The sequence below is a fragment of the Vicia villosa genome, linkage group LG3 (assembly GCF_029867415.1).
Source record: "Vicia villosa cultivar HV-30 ecotype Madison, WI linkage group LG3, Vvil1.0, whole genome shotgun sequence".
Classification (NCBI taxonomy): Eukaryota; Viridiplantae; Streptophyta; class Magnoliopsida; order Fabales; family Fabaceae; genus Vicia; species Vicia villosa.
Window position 1 is genome coordinate 47,960,280 of NC_081182.1, and position 22,563 is coordinate 47,982,842.

General features: G+C 32.6%; 1 protein-coding gene across 2 annotated transcripts; it reads left to right on the top strand.

Moving 5' to 3' along the window:
• Positions 1-7,066: 7,066 nt before the first annotated feature.
• LOC131661320 (probable trehalose-phosphate phosphatase C) lies at positions 7,067-21,062 on the top strand. Of its 2 annotated transcripts, none has more exons than XM_058930824.1 (10): positions 7,067-7,160; positions 17,424-17,497; positions 19,015-19,353; positions 19,444-19,515; positions 19,594-19,707; positions 19,803-19,856; positions 20,096-20,197; positions 20,281-20,358; positions 20,427-20,567; positions 20,701-21,062. In XM_058930824.1, exons 2-10 carry the CDS (start codon positions 17,462-17,464, stop codon positions 20,839-20,841), a joined length of 1,077 nt encoding a protein of 358 aa, XP_058786807.1. In that variant the 5' UTR covers positions 7,067-7,160; positions 17,424-17,461; the 3' UTR covers positions 20,842-21,062. The 2 variants fall into 2 exon arrangements, with proteins under 2 accessions (XP_058786807.1, XP_058786806.1); XM_058930823.1 differs by having other exon boundaries at positions 7,075-7,160; positions 17,427-17,497.
• The last annotated feature ends 1,501 nt before the right edge of the window (positions 21,063-22,563 follow it).

Below are 22,563 nucleotides of genomic sequence, written 5' to 3' on the forward strand. Positions count from 1 at the left end.
AGGGTCGAGGTCATTTGTGTATCGAAGGCAGCATCATTAGGGTCGTGACCTTTTTATCGAGGCAACATGGCTGAGGTATCCTCGAATTCGAGGGACGTGGCTTATTCTGCAAAACACAAAGGCAACAGGCAACAAGGCAACAGGCAACAAGGCAACAGAGAGGGTTACCCAAAAAGCGTGCGTGTGTGCATCAATCACGTGATTCAATTCAGATATTTATCTTTTAATTAGTTATTCTAATTCAATTAACGAGTTGCACTCCCTAAATTACTAACCACGCAGTATATAAAGCAATAAAGGGAAGGGGGAAAATGAAACCAGCGGAGGAGAGGGGAATTGTAACCAGCGGATCCCTTAATAGGGTTTGACACAAGTAATAATAAAACAGAAAAATATTAAAGTCAGGGTTTAGGGTTACCAAACATTCGTAGCTTTGGCAATCATCGAATCCTGAAAAGGCAAACAAAATAAAAATAGGGTGAGTGTATGACTAATTCGGAGGCGAACATCTCTAACCCTAAAATAAGAAGGTTGAGACAATAAATTAAAATGAGCAAACAAATGAAAGGTACTTAGCTTTTTACATTTGATCTGATATGGCTACTAAGCGCTTTTAGGGTTGTCCCTGAAAGGCACGGCAAAAAAGAAGGTGAATGCAAGGCAAACCCTGATTTTAAAAGGAAACAAAATAGACTTTTAGGAATAAAATAGTGTACTTAGCTTTGAGTCTCGATCAGGTGCACAGTCAGAAGGCACTTTGAGAGGTAACCCTGAAAAGGCATAAAAAACATTCAGTGTAGGGCATGATCTTCGTAAACCCTGATTAGGGTACGAATTTAAATAAATAAGGAAACACAAACGATTTAATTAATTATTGGTCTCGCGACCTAATTAATTAAATCGGGATCAAAAAATTAAATCGAGAGTAAAAATAATTCTTTTATGATATTTTTGGAATTTGAATTTTTTGAAATAATATTATGATTTTTTAAAGTTTAAATAAATAATTAAAAGAAAAATATAATAGTTTAATATTTATATTAAAACATATAATTAAAAGAAATTATAATAAATAAATTATTATCTTTAGAATAAAAGGAAAATAAGTAGTTATTATTAGTAAGAAAAAGAAAATATTTAGAATTATATATATAAATAAATAAAAACAAATTACATAATAAAAAATAAAAAAAAATTAAGAAAACCTTAACTTCTGATCAGGTGTGATGCGCGCAGGATGCACATGATAGATCTGCGTCTCTGGGTTCGTTGGATGAGACGCTGAATTGATCTGATGGCTGAGATGATGAGGGACCACAGTATCGCATGTTTCATAACGCATTGGATCCCCAGATTCTCCCCAAGGCGCGCGCGCGTTTCTGATTCGAATGGGCCAATGAGACGGAGACACGTCCTCATCTTCTACCTTCCGCCCGTCGTCTAAACCTAGGGCTTTACCGACGGTTCTGATTTCCATTGCCATAGACCTGCAAGATTACGAATACGCACAAAAGCAACAAAAATACTTCGCGAGGCCATGAACACGATCGTCCAGACCTCACGAACTCAAACATGCCCTTAATCGAGGTTAATTTTATCTGCACAAAAAAACCCTAAAACGAAACCTAACCATCGACAATGGTGTTTTATCATACATTCACGCAAACAACGAAACAATAACCCAGAAACGTTCTAAACAGCATGAGGATCAACAATATGCAACCAAATTCCAAGAATGATGCATGAATTAAAGCAATCGAAACAAAAAAAGTAATGACTTACTTTGCTAAAAAGGAGGTAATTCTGGGGGTGTTGGTCGCGAACAAGTATCTGATTAGCTTCAGTGGCGTCCAAGGAACGTATTGGAAACGATCAAACACCTTGAATTGACTTGTAATGCAAAATTGTAGTGTGAAATTTTTGCTGAACTTTGAACTCGGGTTTTGAATGCTATGGCTGCAAAATCGTAACCCTTGCACTATGATCTTGTTGTATATTTATAGAGGAATGATTAGGGTTAATAAAACATCAACAAATCTCCTCGAATCATTGATTTATTAATTGGAAAATTTGATTTGAAAATTAGTTATGAAACTTTCTAAAATTGGCAAATATTGGTTCAATCTTGTCCAATTTTATTTTGCACGAAAATATGATGATTATGGGACATAATTGTGATTGGATTTGATTGGAATTGGATATTTGATTGAATATTTTGATTTTTATGATTCATATAAATTAATTATCATATTTAAATGATAAAAAATTCATATAAAATCAAATAAAAGCCAAAATTTCGTGGGAATTGGGTTTGAGGCTTTAGATGACTTGTGGATCAAGATTGAATCAAAATAACTTAAGCCCATTTGCAAAATTTTCACATTCTTTCACATTTTTCCCTTCAAAATAGCTCAATTTTAGGAAGGCCAATCTCTTTCAATTTTTGAAGTATAGAAGTGTTCTAGGACTTTTTAGAAACCTTAGAGAGTCCTCTAACCAGTGTCTTTGGTCTCACATCAAAATCTTTTTCCATTCTTATTTTATGTCCTTTTGAAAAACATGTTTTTTGTTGACTTTTGAAAAGGACCTATAATGTATGAAGCCATATCTCTTAAACCATTGACCTATGGACTTTGATTCTTGGACCATCAGATAGAGGAATGAATTCCCTTCAAAATGAGCTTTGGTGGGAATTTTTCTGATGAAGTATGAATATTTGGTGAATTTTCAAAGTTTGGTTGACTTTTTCAGTTCATACCCAAAATAGTAACTTTTGACTTTTGACTTCTCTGATCCTTTCTTGCATCATCATGATCAACCCTTGATCAAATGATGATTTTAGGGTTATGAGGATGTTGTTGACCAAATATCTTGAACTTTGACTGTATTTTTGGCTTGAAATGACTGTTTTGCCCTTGAGAGTCGACTGTTGACTTAATCATGATTTGAGGGACTAAGTTTTCTCTGTTTGTCTTGAAACTTTATATGGAGATGTTTTGGGATGTTAGTGACCCTATGGAACCACCTTGAGCCATTGATTCAATGATTTTCCTCTGAATTATTCAAACCCTAGTTTAGAACTTCTGTGTGGGAGACTGTGTTTTGGAGCTTTGTCTTTTGATTTGGTTTTGTGTATGAAAAATAGCATGGGCAAATTTTTGGGTATGACATGCCCCAACTCGATGTTACATGATCAGAGCAGAATTCTACTAAATAAAACTATAAACTAAAGGCGAGCTCCATTGGCTATCTTCCACTTACTTCCACATAATCTACTCCCTAGTATTTGCGCGTTACCAACATAGAGACAACATCCAAACAGAAGGGGTGAGTAATCATAATCAATTATAAAAGAAAAAAGAAAGAATATATTAAACAAGTATAAGTAACAAGTCAACAACATCAACACATCATAAACTCACACCTCAAACATCATAAGTAACTCATATACGACTTCCATCACAAGGCTCACATATAATCACATAACATATACAAGTATCACCGTATCATATTGGACCAACAAAATTATGCAATGCCACATAAAATGCTATGCAAACAACACTGACTAAATGCATGTGGTACCGATTTATGAATATTTGGGTCCATTTTTCTCCATGATCCTCACCATAGGATCGATTACCTCTTGGAACTGGAGCACGCAAATTGCTACCATCACCATAAGAAACACTTCACTAATGCCTCATTATAGGAATTAACTACTCGCACTCGAACAACCACCATAGAATCGAGGCCACAACATAATTAGAACCAAAGTTCCGACAATATGGATGCACGATTTATAACATGCGGTAATAACATCATCAACATCAGTTCCACAAAAACAACCTCAAGCTTTATCATCATAACAAGTCATCATAACTCAACATTATTACAACAATGCAATAACTCATTAACAAAACATATAAACAATCAATTAAAAAAACATAATAGACATATGAATAATACTCAAACAATTAACGTTTATGGGAAAATTCAATGTGCATGAGTCGACACATACATGTTACAGGTCGACACATGTACTCTCGTTTTAAATTTTGTACCGTCTATTTCTATGTGTTGACACATACAACCTCTATGTGTCGACACATGCGTTAAAATTTTCCAGAAATCACTTTTCTAAAGGCTACGTGTCGACACATAGCTCATTCAGGTCGACACATACTATTGTTTTAGCATGAAAATTCAGTTTTTAATCATCTAAACACCCATTTACATACCAACAACTTATCCCACGAATTCATATAACAATAATTCAATTTTCTTCTATTTTAACATTCTACTTCCATCCATCATGTCATGGGATCATGGATTAACAGCACATCTTAACTATAACACCAAATTCATCATCACCAATCAGCAATTCATCCATTCATGTCAAATCCAATCATGGTTTATGAAGCACACAAATCAATAATTCAATTTACAGGAGTAACATCATCAAATATTTCACAACACAACATATGCATCAATATTCATACCGATCACTATCAATCAAAACGATTAAAATACTATATCTACCATTCCCTCATATCAATTATAATCGAGAACCATTATCCATCCTTACCTTAGATTATCTCTAGGAATTTCTTCTTCACTCACTATGGATGAATGCTCCCTTGATTCCTCTGTGCCCTAGCCTCTTTCTCCTTTTTCTCAACTTTTCATGTACCAACAGAATGATCTCTCTTTTCCCTAATTTTCCCGATTCTAGTATTCACTAGACCCTCACTATGTCTTTTCTCATATGTCCTCACTTATTCTCCTGCAATTACCTCCATGCCCTTAAAATCTCTACACCTCCTAACTTATTTTATTTTCCTTATTATTTCAATTACTAGCAACATAAAACCATTATTTAATTATTCTAATATATTTTCTAACACAAGGTCTTACACCCTCACCAATAATCTCATCAACATAATAAAACACCAAAATATTCAAAAATAAACACATAAGCAAAATAATTCTATATTAGGGTGTTACATTGGTGTTCGGATTGACGAAATTCCAAGTTTAAATGGAAATGTAATATACTCTTGCACGTGTCTAAGACAAGTAACATGTCAACTCTTCTATTATTTTCAAAATAGGTTTTTTCTTATATGTCACAATCTTGTTATTCCAAACTTCACACGTGTTATTTGTAATGTTATCCAACTTAGGTCAATGATTGACTATATCTTCGCCCATGTTGTTTTATAAATATTGTTGAGATAACTTCATGCTTCTTTATTATGTGTCTTCAATCTATTCATATGAGATTTGTATCATGGTTCAGTTGTGCTTTTTACACATTGTCACACAATGCCTCATACCTCATATATGAAGTGTAAATTTTCTTTGATAGACATGTGACATTACTTCCTTTAGTGCGGACAATAAACCCTATAAATACAGAACAAAACAACAATGAAAACAAAGCACAAAATAAAAAATTATCCAAATAAGTCCCTGACAGTTATTCATGCTTCTCGTAATTTATGAACAACCAAAACATAACAATCATGTAAATTATAAAAAAACAAAAAGTACCTTTTATTGATCAGATGTAAAGTTTCAACTATAGCTCACAGGATCTCCTATGTCACTTTCAAGTAATTTCATAAACGACTTCAAATTATCCTTTGTCTCGGTATCAACCACATCATATACAATAACATAAAATTAATTATTTGCATATTAAACAACCATTGATAGGAGTTTCCCCTCACAATATTATTTCAAAAAATACTCATCAAGATCTATCAATTACTTACAAAATGTGACTGTGTGAGAGGAGAAAAAACAACGACAAAGAAAGTATAAAAGGTGTAAGACTAAATGGGGTGCGAATAGGCTTCCTACGAAGGATTTATTAAAGAAACGAGTGGTAAGTAGAATTTGGCATGACATAGCTAAGTGGATAGGTAAATTGGTCGGTGTGGCGGAAAAGTGCTCCTTGAGTTTTATGGATTGGTACTCTTATTGTAAAGGTAAGAAAATGAAAGAGGGTAAATGGGGTGTGATATGGCTAGCTACCTCTTGGTCTATTTGATTACTTCGTAATGGTATTTGCTTCCGTAACGATGGGTGGAGTGTTGATAATACGGTATGGAATATAAAGATTTTTAATTTGGAAGTGGTCGGTTCTAGGAGAAATTACCAATTCCAACTTTAGTTTCTACGAATTTAGCAAGCCTCCTCTGAATTTGCTTTCGTAATTTATTTGGTTGGTAATTTTTTGCCCTTCCATTTTTTTGTCGGGTTTTTCCCGTTTCTATGTAAAAAGGTTGGAGAATCCTTAGTTCTCACATTTATATCAACTTGCTTAAAAAAAAAAACTAAAAAAGATCTAATTATTTTCTCTTTTTTGTGGAAAAAAAACCGTTCAACTCTTTTATTTTTTAATTTCCTTTCTAAATAAGAGACTAATTTTTCATTTCAAAATTATTTAAATTTTATTATAATACTTAAGTAACTGCTAATGTCGATACATGTTATAATTCAAAAACGGTTTAAATAGATCATCACTCTACAAAATATTTAATAAAGGTAAGTTTGAAATATTTTGAAACAAACTAATAGCTGCTTTTAATTAAAATTTAGAGTTTGCAATTACTCCCTCCGTCTCATAATAAGTGTCCCATTTGAACTTTTCACGGTTCTTAAGAAAATGATTAGATGTATTGATTTTAGTGATAAATTTAATACCATTTACTAAAGTACCCTTATTTATTATAGGTAGTGGAGTAGTTGGAAAACGTGAAAGTTAATATATAGGGGTATACTAGTGGAAAAAATTAATAAATATTGCATTGATTGACTAAAGGGACATTTATTTTGAGACACAAGAAAAGTGCAAATGGGACACTTATTATGAGACGGAGGGAGTACTATGAATGAGCTATTTAATATATTATTAATTTTTTTATAGGAGTTAGAGGAATTTTCCTCTCATGCATGGGCCCACTTAATGGCACTTGGCAATCACCCAAACCCCATAATTCTCTAAACCCTTCCCCTTTTCTTCTATAAATAACACTCTCTCTTCTCCTCTTTCTCCTCCCCCTTCTTCATTTCTCTTCTCTTCCATTATATTGCTTTCTCATATCAGTAAAAGCAGCTACAACCAACTGCACCACCACCACTCTACAACCATTGTAAGCTCCTTTTTCTCTTCTATATAATTCATTTTTCGCTTCATGTGTTTTTTTTTTTTTGTTCTATATAGTATCATTTTTGTTTTCTTAGATTACATTGTCATTATTGTATTCCACTTGTCCAATTTCTATGAATTTGGCCGTTTCATTTCCTTGCATGTCATTCATTTCTGGTATTCTTAACTGTTAAGATAACATTTTATTTTATTTAACATATTTCTGTTTTGAAAACATGTTAATAGTAAAATAATGGAAAATTATTGTCGGTGTGAGAACGTAGTTGTAAACTTCAGCTAGAGTGTTTTCCTTTTCCTGGTTCTTCTGCTGTGTTCTTTTTTGTTTGAAGGGTTGATTTTGATTCCGGTTAAGTCACGTTGTTTCATTACTTCACCCTTTTGAGTTTTTTATTTTAAATTTTTTAAAATAATTTAAAAATAGTTATGGGTTTTTGTTTCATTTATGTGAAAAGAAGTTGTGCACACGAGAAAAGAGAAAAGCGGTTGGAATTCGTTTTTTTGTTTGGTTTTCGGTGTTTTACTATTTTACTAACGCGCTCTCAGTTTTTTCCGACGCGCTTGAGTTTGGCGCGTGTGTATTCTCTTCCGCTTCACGGGCCGAAAATATATGCGAAGTTTGTTTATGGGCTTTATTTAGTTAGTGGGGGGAGGTCTTGTGTTGTGTGTCAGAGATATGGACCGTACACGTGTGATTCAGCTGGGCCCGTGGGCTATTATTGACTCGGACCAATATAATAGTTAATTTAATTGAAAATAGTACTCCATTTACTTTCCAAATAAAATGTAAATAATGAATAAAAGAATATTTAAAACCTTGTCTAAATTTTACATTACTTAATAGCTTATATATAATATGACACAATTTGAATTTTGACAAGTAACATAAAGGACAATAAGGTAGAAAATAAAATTGATTATGCTTTGATTATTTAGTTTTATAAAGTAAGCACGGTCTATTTAGATTATTTTGGTATAAAAAATTTTAAAAAAAGAAATATAATTTTATAAAATGAGAGATCTTGAATTCGAATCTACTTTTAAATTTTTTAAAAGAGATTTTGTCGCCTATTGTAATTCTCTCTAACTCGAGAGATAAGTCTATGCAGTTGCGTGTTGAGAATATCCGATTTATAATAATATATAATTTTATAAAACAATCTTAAACAAGTTTTTAAATTTTTTATTTTACTCCCTACATTTTGTAACCTATTTGATCATTTTACAAAAATTGAACAAAAATGTTTAAATAGAAAAGAATAATGAAACTCTTACAAAACTATACTAAACAAATATTAGTGTATAGGAGAAACTATTGCTATGAAATTTATATTTTTTTACAAAAGAAATATTTCAATTATATATATATATATATATATATATATATATATATATATATATATATATATATATATATATATATATATATATATATATATATATATAAAATAAAAAACAAGATAAATTCAAAAAAATAAAAATAAATTTTATCTGTTTTGAGGTCGTTCTATTTAGCCGTGTGTAATAATATTTTATATTTAAAAATAATACTTTACACTATCTTTAATAATAAAAATTATATTTATTATTTATATTTATTTAATTTATTTAAAGTAGGTATACATATATCCGATTCACTTGAATAAAACTCTCTCCATTTTTATTTATAAGTAAATTTTAATTTTTTACATTCATTAAATAAATGATGTATCTAGTCTTTTTTTTTTATAAGCAGATGTATCTAGTCTTTATATCAACTCAAATACAACATTTATTGAATGAATCTAAAAATGAATCTAAAAAGTTAAATTTTAAATTGAGGGAATATTTTTTGGTCTTTATTATAAAGTAAAATTATATTTTAAATAAATTAAATAATCTCATTTATATATAGAATTCAAATACATTGAATACAAAAAGAAATAAAAATAATGCATTGAATATGAATGTATAAAATGAGTTACTTTATTATATAATAAAAATGGAGTAGTATCTCAGCAGAAAAAAGAGAGTAGTATTTGAATATAATTGCAAACCATATTTATGATATTTAACTCACATTTATTATAAAAAATAAAAAAAAAGTTGTTTATATTTATAAGTAACGGAATTCCTAAAAATGAGTTATTCTAGACATTCTTTTTAGGTGTAAGATTGATTGAAAGGACATAAAACGGTTAATGTCGGTCCTATGAATCATAGCAATGTTCCATATCTGTCCTAAGTTGGCCACTCTATGCTGACACAGTACTCTTATCTTCATGCACTTTTTTCATCGTGTCATATTTTTTCTTTACTCTTTTGTCTACTCCCGTTACTTATTCACCTTTCCATTTACAACACAACAGAGATAAGATAACGGATTAATAAAATAAAACAAGTGCAATAAAACAGAGAATTTTACTGGTTTCAAATTTCATTCATTAAACTTAACATGATTTTACCGGTACCTTTTTACTTCTTTCCAGACAAATTACTCAAAAAAAAGTTTACTGTTTTGTTTTCTCTTCATATGACTTGTCTGTATGTTTCTGCTACTGCTGTCGGTTTTGGGAGTTCAGAACCTATAAAATTGTAATCCCAAGATTTGTTGTTTTTTAGCATAGACATAGGCACTGTATAGACAAACATTAGGCCAGTGATAGAAAACTACTGATTCAAACGAGCACACAGAAAACAAATACTGTATGCTCTTTCCATGTCTGATTTTTTCTCTCTTGTCTCTCTAATAATTGAACCACAGCGTCTTTTTTTAATAAAAAAAGTAGTATTAAGTTGTTTTTTTTCTTCCAATTCTTTTTTTAGTAAATATATTTTTATAATTTTATAGTACTAGCTAGGTTATTAGCATAGTGTGTATATAGCTGCATGATGGTACATTAATACACTTAGTGTATAGTTAGTTTAATACAAGTACCCTTAGTTTATACACTATATATATGAACTCAATGTAACAGTTACAGTTAATCTTCAATAATGAAAAGTTATTTTCTCTTTATGCTTTCTTCTTGTGATATCAACATGGTATCAGAGCTCATCGCTTGAGCTCTGGTGACCAATCCCTTCTCTTGCTCGTTCATCCTCTTCGGTTGCACAAGCTTCTTCGGTTGCACAAGCTTCTTCTCCCTCGCTTGTTCATCTTCTCCGATTGCACAAGCCTCTTCTTCTCCTCTTTCTCCGATTGATCAAGATTCGTCATTCTTTGTTCTTCAATCGTTTCCCTTCTCTTCGCCATGGATCACCAGAGCTATGCGGATTATGCAACAAACTCTTCTAATCCGTTCTACCTCCATCCGAACGAAAGTCCTGCGCTGATTCTTGTTGCTCCACCATTGGACAACAAGAACTACCACACCTGGTCCAGATCTATGATTCTTGCATTGATTTCAAAGAATAAGGAAAAGTTCGTTGATGGTACGTTTCCGAAGCCGTTCGTCACAGATCCTCTGTACGCTCAGTGGATCCGATGCAACACTATGGTCCTCTCTTGGATTCAGCGATCCATCTCCGATTCGATTGCGAAATCAGTTTTGTGGATTGCAACGGCTTCTGGTGTTTGGAACAATTTACGGATTAGGTTTTCACAGAGCGACGTTTTCCGCATCTCCGATATCCAAGAAGAACTCTATCGCTTCCGCCAAGGTACTCTCGATGTCTCTGAATATTTCACTCAATTGAAGATGCTTTGGGATGAGCTTGAGAATTATCGCCCTCTCCCTTGTTGTACCTGTTCTTTTGCTTGTTCATGTGGTGCTGTTGATTCTGCCAAAACATACCGTGAACAAGATTATGCTATCAGGTTTTTGAAGGGATTGAATGAGCGATTTGCTCAATCCAAGTCCCAAATTATGATGATGACACCTTTGCCTCACATTGACAAGGTTTTCTCTCTTGTTATTCAACAAGAACGTGAGCTTAACTATGCCTCACCTTCCGATCCCCCTGAATCTACTATTTCTGCCCTCCATGTCAATGCTCATTCTAGCAAACAGCCTTCTGTTTCCAAGGGCAAGGGTAATAGAGTGTGCACTCACTGTGGACGAACGAATCACACTGTGGACACATGTTTTCAGAAACATGGTTATCCCCCTGGATTCAAACAGAGGAACAAAATTCAGACTCCTGCTCCTGCTCCTCCACAACCTCAAGCCAATATTGCCACTCATGGTTCTGTGCCTGCAGATACTGCTTCAGGATCCTCATTTGGCTTCACTCAGGAAGAATTTCAAAGCATTCGTGCCCTGCTTCAACACTCAAAATCCACTCCTACCATCAATTCCATTACCACGTCTCCCCTAGCCATGAATTCCAACACACCATCAGGTTTTGGTAAGACTTCTAATCTTTGGATTTTAGATACAGGAGCCACGGACCACATAACCTTTGATATTTCAAATTTCTCTTCCTATCATACCATTGTGCCTATATCTGTCTCTTTGCCTAATGGTTCCAATATAGCAGCTAACATCTCTGGCACTGTGAACATCACTTCCACTCTCACTCTCTTTAATGTTCTCTATATTCCCACTTTTCATGTTAATCTGATTTCTGTTACCAAACTAACTGATAACATGAATTGTTCTCTGAATTTTTCTTCCAATTCCTGTCAAATCTTGCAGAACCATTCGAGGAAAACGATTGGTACAGCTAAGCTGCATAGAGGCCTCTATCTCATAGACACTCATACTTCTTCTTCTCATTGTAATTCTGCTATTTCTAATTCTTTTGAAACTTGGCACTATAGATTAGGCCATGCTTCTGATTCTTGTATGCTTACTCTAGCTAAGAATTTTCCTATTATACCTTCTAATAAAGATAATATGTTACCTTGTGATTCCTGTCATTTAGCAAAACAGAAAAAGCTTCCTTTTCCTACTAGTACTTCATCTACTATTGCTCCTTTTGATATTCTCCATGCTGACCTATGGGGGCCCTTTGCCTCTGAATCTATTCAAGGTCACAAATACTTTCTTACATTGGTAGATGATTTTTCTAGATTCACATGGATCATTTTTTTAAAATCTAAAACTGAAGTCAGGCAGAGTATTATTCACTTTGTTGCTTCTTTAGAAAATCAATTCCAAACATCTTTGAAGTGTTTTAGATCTGACAATGGTTCAGAATTTCTTACCCTGAGCCAATTTTTTCTTTCCAAAGGCATTTCCCACCAGAAATCCTGTGTTGAAACACCCCAACAGAATGGGGTGGTAGAGAGAAAGCATCAGCACATTCTTAATGTAGCTAGAGCTCTTGCTTTCCACTCTAACATGCCTACCTCTCTATGGAATTTCAGCATTAAACATGCTGTGCATTTGATTAACAGAATCCCTAGCCCTCTCCTTAAAAACAAATGCCCTTATGAACTTCTTTTTCACACTTTTCCTGTTCTGATCCATCTCAAGGTTTTTGGATGCCTTTCCTTTGCTTCTACTCTTCAAGCTCACAGAACCAAATTCCAGCCTAGAGCAAGAAAGGCAGTCTTCCTTGGCTTCAAAGATGGTATAAAAGGGTATCTCTTGTATGATTTGTCCTCTCATGAACTCTTTGTTTCAAGAAATGTAGTTTTCTATGAAAGTGTTTTTCCTTTCAAATCTGTCCCTGTCCAAACTTCTCTGCAGGATACCTCTACTACCACATTGGATAATACACTGGATAATAACACTGTCCTTGAGGTTGAACCTGTCCTTCTGCCAGTCAGTCCCTCTCTTCCCTCAACTATCCCTGTACCTGTCCATAATACCTCTAATTCTGACCCTGTGGTCCCTACCAACCCTGTTCAAAGTCCTCAAGTCATAGACTTTGACCCTAATACTACATCTGAACCTGTCATGACAGATGCTATCCCTATTACTGCCAGCTCTCTTCCTAATCTTTCCCCACCTCCCTTAATTCAGCCTACCAGAAGATCCTCTAGGACCAAACACCCCCCTAGCTACTTGCAAGACTTCCATTGCAATCTCTTATCCACTAGTCCTCAGCAGTGTCCCAATGTCCCTTACCCTATTTCAAACTTCTTATCATATCAAAACTGCTCCAATGCCTACAAACATTTTTGCTGCACCATATCCTCTATCCCTGAACCCAAAACCTTTACCCAGGCCTCTAAGCATGAGTGTTGGAGACAGGCCATGAATGCTGAGATTTCTGCCCTTGAGTCTAACCAAACTTGGACTCTTGTAGATCTTCCTGCAGGTAAAGTACCAGTTGGATGCAAGTGGGTCTATAAAGTGAAGTACAATGCTGATGGAACCATAGAAAGATATAAAGCAAGACTTGTTGCTAAGGGCTACACTCAACTTGAGGGAGTGGACTACTTTGATACTTTCTCTTCTGTTGCAAAGATCACAACTGTCAGGGTCCTCTTAGCAATTGCTGCCATCAAGCATTGGCATTTGGAGCAGCTTGATGTCAACAATGCTTTTCTTCATGGTGATCTCAATGAGGAAGTGTATATGCAACTCCCACCAGGTTATGGCTGTTCTACCTCTTCTAAAGTCTGCAAACTCACAAAATCTTTATATGGTTTGAAACAGGCTAGCAGGCAATGGCAAGCAAAATTATCCACTGCACTTTTAGCCTTGGGGTATTCTCAGTCTGAAGCTGATCACTCTCTTTATACCAAGTGCACAGCTTCACATTTCACTGCCCTTTTAGTCTATGTTGATGACATAGTCCTTACAGGTGATTCCCTCACTGAGATCAAGTTGGTCAAATCATTCTTGGATCAGAAATTCAAAATCAAAGACCTAGGCCAACTCAGATTTTTCCTTGGTCTAGAGATAGCTCGATCTTCTTCAGGCATTTTTTTGAACCAAAGGAAATATGTGCTAGAACTACTTGAGGACACGGGCTTTCTTGGTTCTAAACCTGCCACAACTCCTATTGATCCTACTTTGAAGTTATCCTCCACCAATGGTACTCCCTTGGATGATCCTTCCTCTTATAGGAAATTAATTGGCAGACTCCTCTACCTTACAAATACACGTCCTGACATTTCCTATGCGGTTCAACATCTCAGCCAGTTTGTTGCTAACCCGTTTGTTTCTCATTTCAAAGCAGCTACTCGCATCTTACGTTATCTGAAGACATTTCCTGCCCAGGGTATCTTCTTCTCTAGTTCCAGTGCTCTTAAACTTCATGGATTTGCCGATTCGGACTGGGCCCGTTGTCCTGACTCCAGAAAATCTGTCACTGGTTTTTGTGTTCTCCTTGGTGACTCCTTACTTTCATGGCGCTCCAAGAAGCAGAACACCGTTTCTCGTTCCTCCACTGAGGCAGAGTATCGGGCACTTGCTTCTCTAACATGCGAGATTCAATGGTTGCGTTTTCTGTTTGATGATTTTCGCATCCCTTTCTCTGAGCCAGCTTCCATTTACTGTGATAGCAAGTCTGCTATCTATTTGGCCCATAACCCTACCTTTCATGAGCGTAGTAAGCATATCGAGATAGATTGCCACGTTATTCGGGAGAAATTGGCATCTAATCTCATTCACTTGCTACCTGTGCCTTCTCACTGTCAACTGGCCGATGTTCTTACTAAACCTTTGCACTCACCATTATTTTCTTCTCTTCTGTCCAAGTTAGGATTGTGCAATATCCACATTCCAACTTGTGGGGAGGTATTAGCATAGTGTGTATATAGCTGCATGATGGTACATTAATACACTTAGTGTATAGTTAGTTTAATACAAGTACCCTTAGTTTATACACTATATATATGAACTCAATGTAACAGTTACAGTTAATCTTCAATAATGAAAAGTTATTTTCTCTTTATGCTTTCTTCTTGTGATATCAACATAGGTGTATCTTGTATATTCTGTTAAGCATCTCTTCATGGAAAAAGTGTCCATGATCATTGATTCTTTGAACGACACCTCAACAATTGTTTTTGTACAAGACATAAATAATTAACACGTCTAAAGGAAGAAAAGTACACTAAGAATCTCGTAATTTATATTAGAATGACTAGTTTGTCGTACTAGGATGTTTGGTTTCCTGCTTCACCACCCACCAACCCATGTCTAGTTTAATAAGCTTTTTCATCAATGGTTTCGTTTCGTTTACTAACACGTCAAATCTCTTTTTTTTACTTCTACCATATCAAAATTCCTGTATAATTCAGTTTCATTCCTCAAGTAGACAAAGTTGATAGTATAATATTCTAGTTTGTGTTCATACTTTCGGCTTCAAAAGTCAATTATGTCCTTTTTAACTTAACGTATCTTTAACTCTCTCTTGTTTTTCTTTATTTTTAACCGATAAAAAGTACGGTTGCTTAATAGATTACACGTGTATTCTTGTTTTTAATATTCTGGTTTTTCTTTTTTGTTTTTAATTATGACTTTTAACGAGTTGGTGTTAGAACTAGTTCACCAACCTTTACTTGTCACTTTCTGATAGAGAAAACCTTCTCTTTTTCTGGAATCAAAAGCCTGTTTTGTTGTTAACTAAACCATGTTTTGTTTCTTCTGAAATCCATGGGTGCAAGTTAACTATGGCTGACACAAAACAGGTCTACAGACGAAATGATAATTACCATTAAAAACTCATACACACATCAGTATCAGGGTTTGAACGGTATTCGTTCAAACCCTAGTATTAATGTTTAACTAAATAATATTGTTTTCTGTCGTTGAGCTATTATTTACTGACACAAATCATATAACTTTAATATCATAAAGATTACTCTAATACTGTGTAATGGTTTAGGCCACTGTACTGTTGGTTTGATTTCATGTAAGCAGGGCTGGTTTTGTGGCTGGTGGTTTTAATCCACTGAACTTCTGTAATACTGTATGTTTGCACCACTTGTGCTGTTGTTAATATAATTCATTGCTTATCAAAAAAAAATAAAGATTACTCTACATAATAAGCCATTTTCTTGATGAAGAAATCCAATTAATTTGGTACAAATAATCTAGATATTATTAATGAATGAATATTTATGATACATCAAGTCTTTTTCCTGGAGCTTACCTGAATACAATTATTGTCAATCTATATACTAATCATATTCATATTATGAAATCCACTAGTGATAGATAACGTATCAACCAAGTGCAGGTGTCATGTGTGACTGTTTGAAATATTATTAGAGTTTGTTAATTTTGTTTAACTTATATTATTAATAGTATTAATTCAACTTGATTGATTTAGTCTAGGAAAGGGAGGGAAAACTGAATCAGTTAGAGAGGTAGTTAAGTGGACCCAAATAAAAAAAATTCTATGTTAATTCAAAGAATAAAATATGAATGTCACACTTTCATTAGGATGTGAAAAGATAGAAAAAAAATAGATTAAAGTATATATAAGAGTTTTTGATGTAGACTTAAACTAATAATGAAATGAATTTTTGTGGTTATTTCACTCTCATCTGAGTCAGAATCGACTAATATCCTACCCAACTTTAAGACACAAGTCTTTCAAACTTTGCCTTTTTATGTGGAAATGGACAACTTGTCAAATCTCTATATATACTTTATTAATAAGTAATTTTTTTTGTGTTGTTTCTTTATGTACTTTTCTGTTAAAACCAAATTTTTTTTCTTATGGAAAATGACTCCTTCATGTTATTTAACTACTTTAATCGTTAGTTACTTGGCCCACTGAAAACATTTGTTAGCTCCTGGTTTCTCTGGATTGATTGATTGATAGAGATTTGCCAAAATAACATTTTTGTATATTAAATCTGTTTTTGAACTTGTTTGATGCTTAAATTTGAAAATGACTTCCTAAAATCATTTAGATTGTATAACAAAAATAGTACAACGACAAAAAAATTAAATATTATTTAGATTGTATATAAATATTGACCATGGATCCTCTCCTTCCCTCCTTTTCTCTCCTTCACAAAAACAAGTGTAGTAGAATTAATTGCATCAAGAAAAAATGATAAAAAGAATAAGAGAGAGAAAATATTAGAGAGATATAGAGAGAAAAGTGTGAAGGAGATAATTGGAGAGAAGAAATTGAAGGAGAGGATCCAAGTCCATAAATATTACAATTGATTGTTATTTTCCAGGCATTTTACACAAGAGGTAATCTTACCCAACTTTTTGAGTTGGGTAAATAAGAATTCACCAAATATTTTTGTTTCAGCTAAAAATGCGTAGGAAATGAATATAATTGTCCACTAAAATCATGACAAATATTTGCTCATTTATAAAGGTATCATTAAATAATTGCATATAATTCTTATGATATTTATAACTTCTTTGGTTTTGATGAAATTAATTACTGCATCAAGAAGGTAACAGGACTCATTGCTGGAGATTCCAATCAAAGATGAAACATATGCTTTTTCTACTTGTCACTTTCAAGGTACGTAAATCATAATTTTCACTTTTCTAGTTATTATGTAACTTATTATTATTTCTATAATTTAATTACTAATAAATTCGTACATACGCACAGATTTTAGTTTATTTTAGTTTAGTATACGCATTTGTTTATCTCATATATTTATTTTTGATAGAAGATTAAAAAAAATTAAATTAATAATAAATTTTTTCGTGTATAAAATATTTAAAGAAATATTTTATTTTGTATATCATTTTTGGATTATAAATATCATCTTTCGTATATAAAAATATTAATTAATAATATATTTTCTCGTATATAAATATTATTTCTGTTTAGATATCATTTAGAAAAATATCTAGATCAATAGTAAATTTTCTTATATAAAAATATTTAAATCAATAATAGATGTTTTTTCCCGTACACAATTTTTGAATCAAAATTTTTTGGATCACAAATACTATATTTCATATATAAAAATATTTAGATCATTAATAGATTTTTCCCATATATAAATATTATTTATGTTTAGGTATCGTTTACAAAAATATTTGAATCAATTGTAAATTTTCGTATATAAAAATATTTAGATCAGTAATTATTTTTTCCGGTATACCTTTTTTTGAATAAAATTTTTTTTATCATAAATACCATTTTTCGTATATAAAAATATTTAGCTCAATAATAGATTTTTTCGCGTATACAAATATTATTTTTGTTTAGGTATCATTTACAAAAATATCTGAATCAATAGAGTTTGATACTAATAGAATTTGACTATAAATAATAGTAGTATGTTACAATTATATTTCTCTTATTTACATTGATAATATATATATTTGTGAAATGACATCAATTACAAATAATTTTTTTAATATTTTACTGTGCAAACATTATTATAATTGTATAAACTTCATTAATGACATATATTAATATAATAATATTTTGAATCATATAAATTAAAGTTAATGATAAGTGACACACATTTTTGTATTTTATCCAATAATACACCTTTTCAAGTATATTTTTAAACTAAAGTTATTATTATTTTCTTAAAAAATATTATATCTTAAAATAAAAATTATTTCAAATTATATTTCTTCGTTATTAATATTCAATTACTAAATTTAATTTTTAAAAATTAAATACTATTTTAAATGTAAACTAACAATCATTTAAAATGATCATAATAATATTTTTATTAAAAAATAATTTATTGGAATATTTTGATTAATAATTTATTAGAAATAATAATAATAAAGTTATAAAAAGTGAAAATTGAAAAGTGAAAAAATAAAAAGTGAAAAGTGATAAGTGAAAAGTGAGTTGGAAAGTGAAAAGTGAGTTGGAAAATGAAAAATGAAAAATGAGTTTGAAAAAATTAAAAAGACATTTTCTTACTCTCAAATTATTTATTTAGACTAAGTTAACAAAAGACTATTTTTATTATTTCCAAGACAATAACTTTTCTTATACTATTGATTCACACAAACATAACATTTAAGTTTATTATTTTCATGACAATTTTCTTCCTACAGATTATAAAAAAGAAGTTGACAAAGCTACGAGAGAGAATGGGGTTTCAAACAACACACAACACTATGAAATCAAAAGATGACTCAAACAACACTCATGGACAACAACACTCTTTAATTCCAAGGGCACTCAACTTGACTCATCATTCTTTAACCACAAATAATACCAAATTCATTCACTCTGGCTATGATTCATGGCTGGTAACACACCCTTCAGCATTGAGCTCATTCGATAGATTGATGAAAGGTGTCAATGGAAAAAGAATCGTCGTATTTTTAGATTATGACGGTACCTTATCACCCATTGTAAATAACCCTGATCGCGCTTTCATGTCTGATGAGGTAATTATTAGTATCTTACCACTTTTATATATAATAGATCAAATACATTCATCATTCAATTAATATAAAATTAACTGGATGTGATGTCAGATGCGTGCAGCAGTATCTGAAGTTGCTACTTATTTTCCAACAGCAATAATTACTGGAAGAGGCAGGGAAAAAGTGAGTTCTTATCATAAATTTTCCTTATTTTTATTATAAAAGAATAATAATAATATATATAACAATTTTGTGGTTTAGGTAAAAGATTTTGTGAAGTTAAATAATTTATATTATGCTGGGAGTCATGGTATGGACATAATGGCACCATCAGTGCCAATTAACCAATGTGACAACACTACTCTTCACACAAATGTAAGTAAAATGAGCAAGTACACTTGAAAAAAAACCTTTGATATTTTCAAATGTTTACTCTTATAACTTGAATGATCCTTGATGTTAATTTTTAGGGCAACGGAGTTCCCTTTCAACCTGCCAAGAAATTTTTGCCTGCAATTCAAGAGGTCAGAAAGTTACATGGGATTATTTTTTGCTGCTGCGTGTTTTTAACATTTTTCCGTTCATCAATAGTTTCATGCATCGTCGTATCATTACGCACTGTATCAAACATATATACATAAATTGAACAAGTTTTTGCAAGAAAAAATCATACAATATGGCATGAATAAATACATTCAATGCATATTAGAAGAGTAGTATATGTTTCAGTGAGAACTAAGTGTTTGGTTATTTATGCAAACAGATGTTAAAAAGATTAGAGGATGTAATAAAGGGCATAGAAGGTGCAAGTATAGAAGATAACCAATTCTGTGTCTCGGTACATTTTCGGCAGGTTCATGAAAAGGTAACAATTAATTTCTAATAGTTTCCTCCAAATTATTTTTATATGGGTCTACATTTAATGGTAATGATTATGTTTGAGTTTAGGATTATAATGTTTTGGAAGAGAAAGTGAAGTCTGTGCTTGCAAAATATCCATTGTTCTGCATGAATGAGGGTAAAAAGGTATATACTAGATTCTTATGAAGTTCATAATTTGTTTCCTCTTTGGTACTAAAAATATTTTTTTATAGGTTATGGAAATAAGACCATCAATAAAATGGAACAAAGGAAATGCTATAGAATATTTTTTAGACACATTGGGATTAAGCAATTCCAACAATTTTCTTCCTTTGTATATTGGAGATGATAGAACTGATGAAGATGCTTTTAAGGTAAAATCTTACTTAGTTATCTCTTTTTCCTTTACCATGCATGTTATGTTATGTTATCATCACTTGATATAACTAAGACGCATATATGCGACCGAGTTGGTAGTTATGGCTTAATTTCCTCGAATTTCTGTAGGTTATACGAAGTAGAGGGCAAGGTTATCCGATTATAGTGTCTTCGACTCCGAGAGAAACATGTGCTTTGTACTCTTTGCGTGATCCGTCAGAAGTACTAATCTTCTTGTCAAGGCTAGCAAAATGGAGGAAGAGATTTTAAGAAGGCCTTCAAATATTGGTAGTTAAGACATAGGATATAGATCATCAAAGTAATAAACAAAGTTATTTCCCACAATGGTTTTAAAGAAGTGGGAGATTTGTTAAGTATTTCCTTCGAGTAGTAGTTGGTATGTAAAATAACCTTGTATATATATGTTTCCACCTTGTAAAATAGCTTTTCATATAGAGTTGTGGTTTGATATCAATGAATCAAAGTTTAAAGAGTATAGGCAGAAGCTTTATATGATGATAACATTTATAACATTAGACCACAGGACATAATATAATTGCCTACAAAGTTACAAGCTCTAGAAACTTTGGATGAAAACCACTTGAAAACCTTGAGAGCACTTTCAAGCAATGCATAAACTGGATCAAATATTTACAAGATCAGTATATAGGAGCACTTTCAGTAATATTATTCTGATCTTTTGTGTAAGTGTGTGCGCGCGCACAAAAGGATCAATTGTCTAAGGTTTAGTAGGGTAAGAAAAAATTTCTAATTCATAATAACTAATAATGATAAACCATCATCTATTTAGATCAACACTGTTCAATTCAATGCAACAAAATATCATAACCAGTAGCGTATCCAGGAGATTGTAGACAGCTTCTTCTTCACTCTAAATTGGACAAAAAAGAACTAATTAAGCGTATGCCCCTCTTTTCCCGAGTATTCGGATACTTCCTGGATAGTTTACCTTTCAAATATTCGTCTCTCGTTTAAAAGCAAATTCAACCAATCAAACTTATCTTTTTTGCCTTAGCGTGATCCCAAAAGTTTTTTTTACAAAGGAGTATGCTTTAACCATTCGAAACGAAGACAAACAAATATATTAGCCTACAAGCGTGAGCAACAAGCAAGTTTTAAATTGATCTAAGCATCACTACTTAAAATCAACCAACCAATACGTGAGTTTTCTACTAAGAACTACGTAGTCTTGAGATCCTCATCGCACAAGAGGATACGTAGGAGCGGTATCCAACGTCTCGTCAGACACCATAATAAAGAACTTATCTTTAGTCCTTTATTTCTTTTTAAACGCACAATAAACTAGAAGATCGCAAATAAACATCACGCTAACTCTTTTACGAAACTAATTAAATTGGTTCCCATTGAGTATGATGGATGTAAGGGAATTTCGTTGGTCATCACAACGAAATTCAGGTATAGGAGTTGGTATCCGACTCCTATACCTGAATTTCATTGTGATGACCATTTTCTTTTCTTTTAAGGGTTTTATCGATATTTTCCCTTTCTTTTGAAATAAATAAAGTTGGGTGGCGAATTTGTGTTGTATTTCGAGCATTCCTACGCTTGGGTATTTTTCGCGCCACGACACTTGGCCTTTTATCTCAGAATCTCAGCATTTGAAGACACTTCTATAACCTTATTCTTCAAAGGAGATACCAACAACTTAGCATCCTCTTCCACAGATTCTCTTAATAGTTCTTGAGACTGCTTCTTCAACTTCCTGACCAGAGGTTTAACATATTCCTCTTCTTCTTGTTCCTCTTCAAGAGGTAGAACCATCTTCCTCAACACACATGAGTAGATGTGATAGAAGAAAAAGTCACCTTCTGAAGTGTTCTATCAATTGCTCCATTTATTGTCTTGGTAGGCATGAAGACAAAAGAGGATACAAACCCATTTAAAACTTTCTTAATGGTCACAACTTTCTTCTTGGTTGGCTTCTGAACCTCATTCTGATTTTCAGAAGCA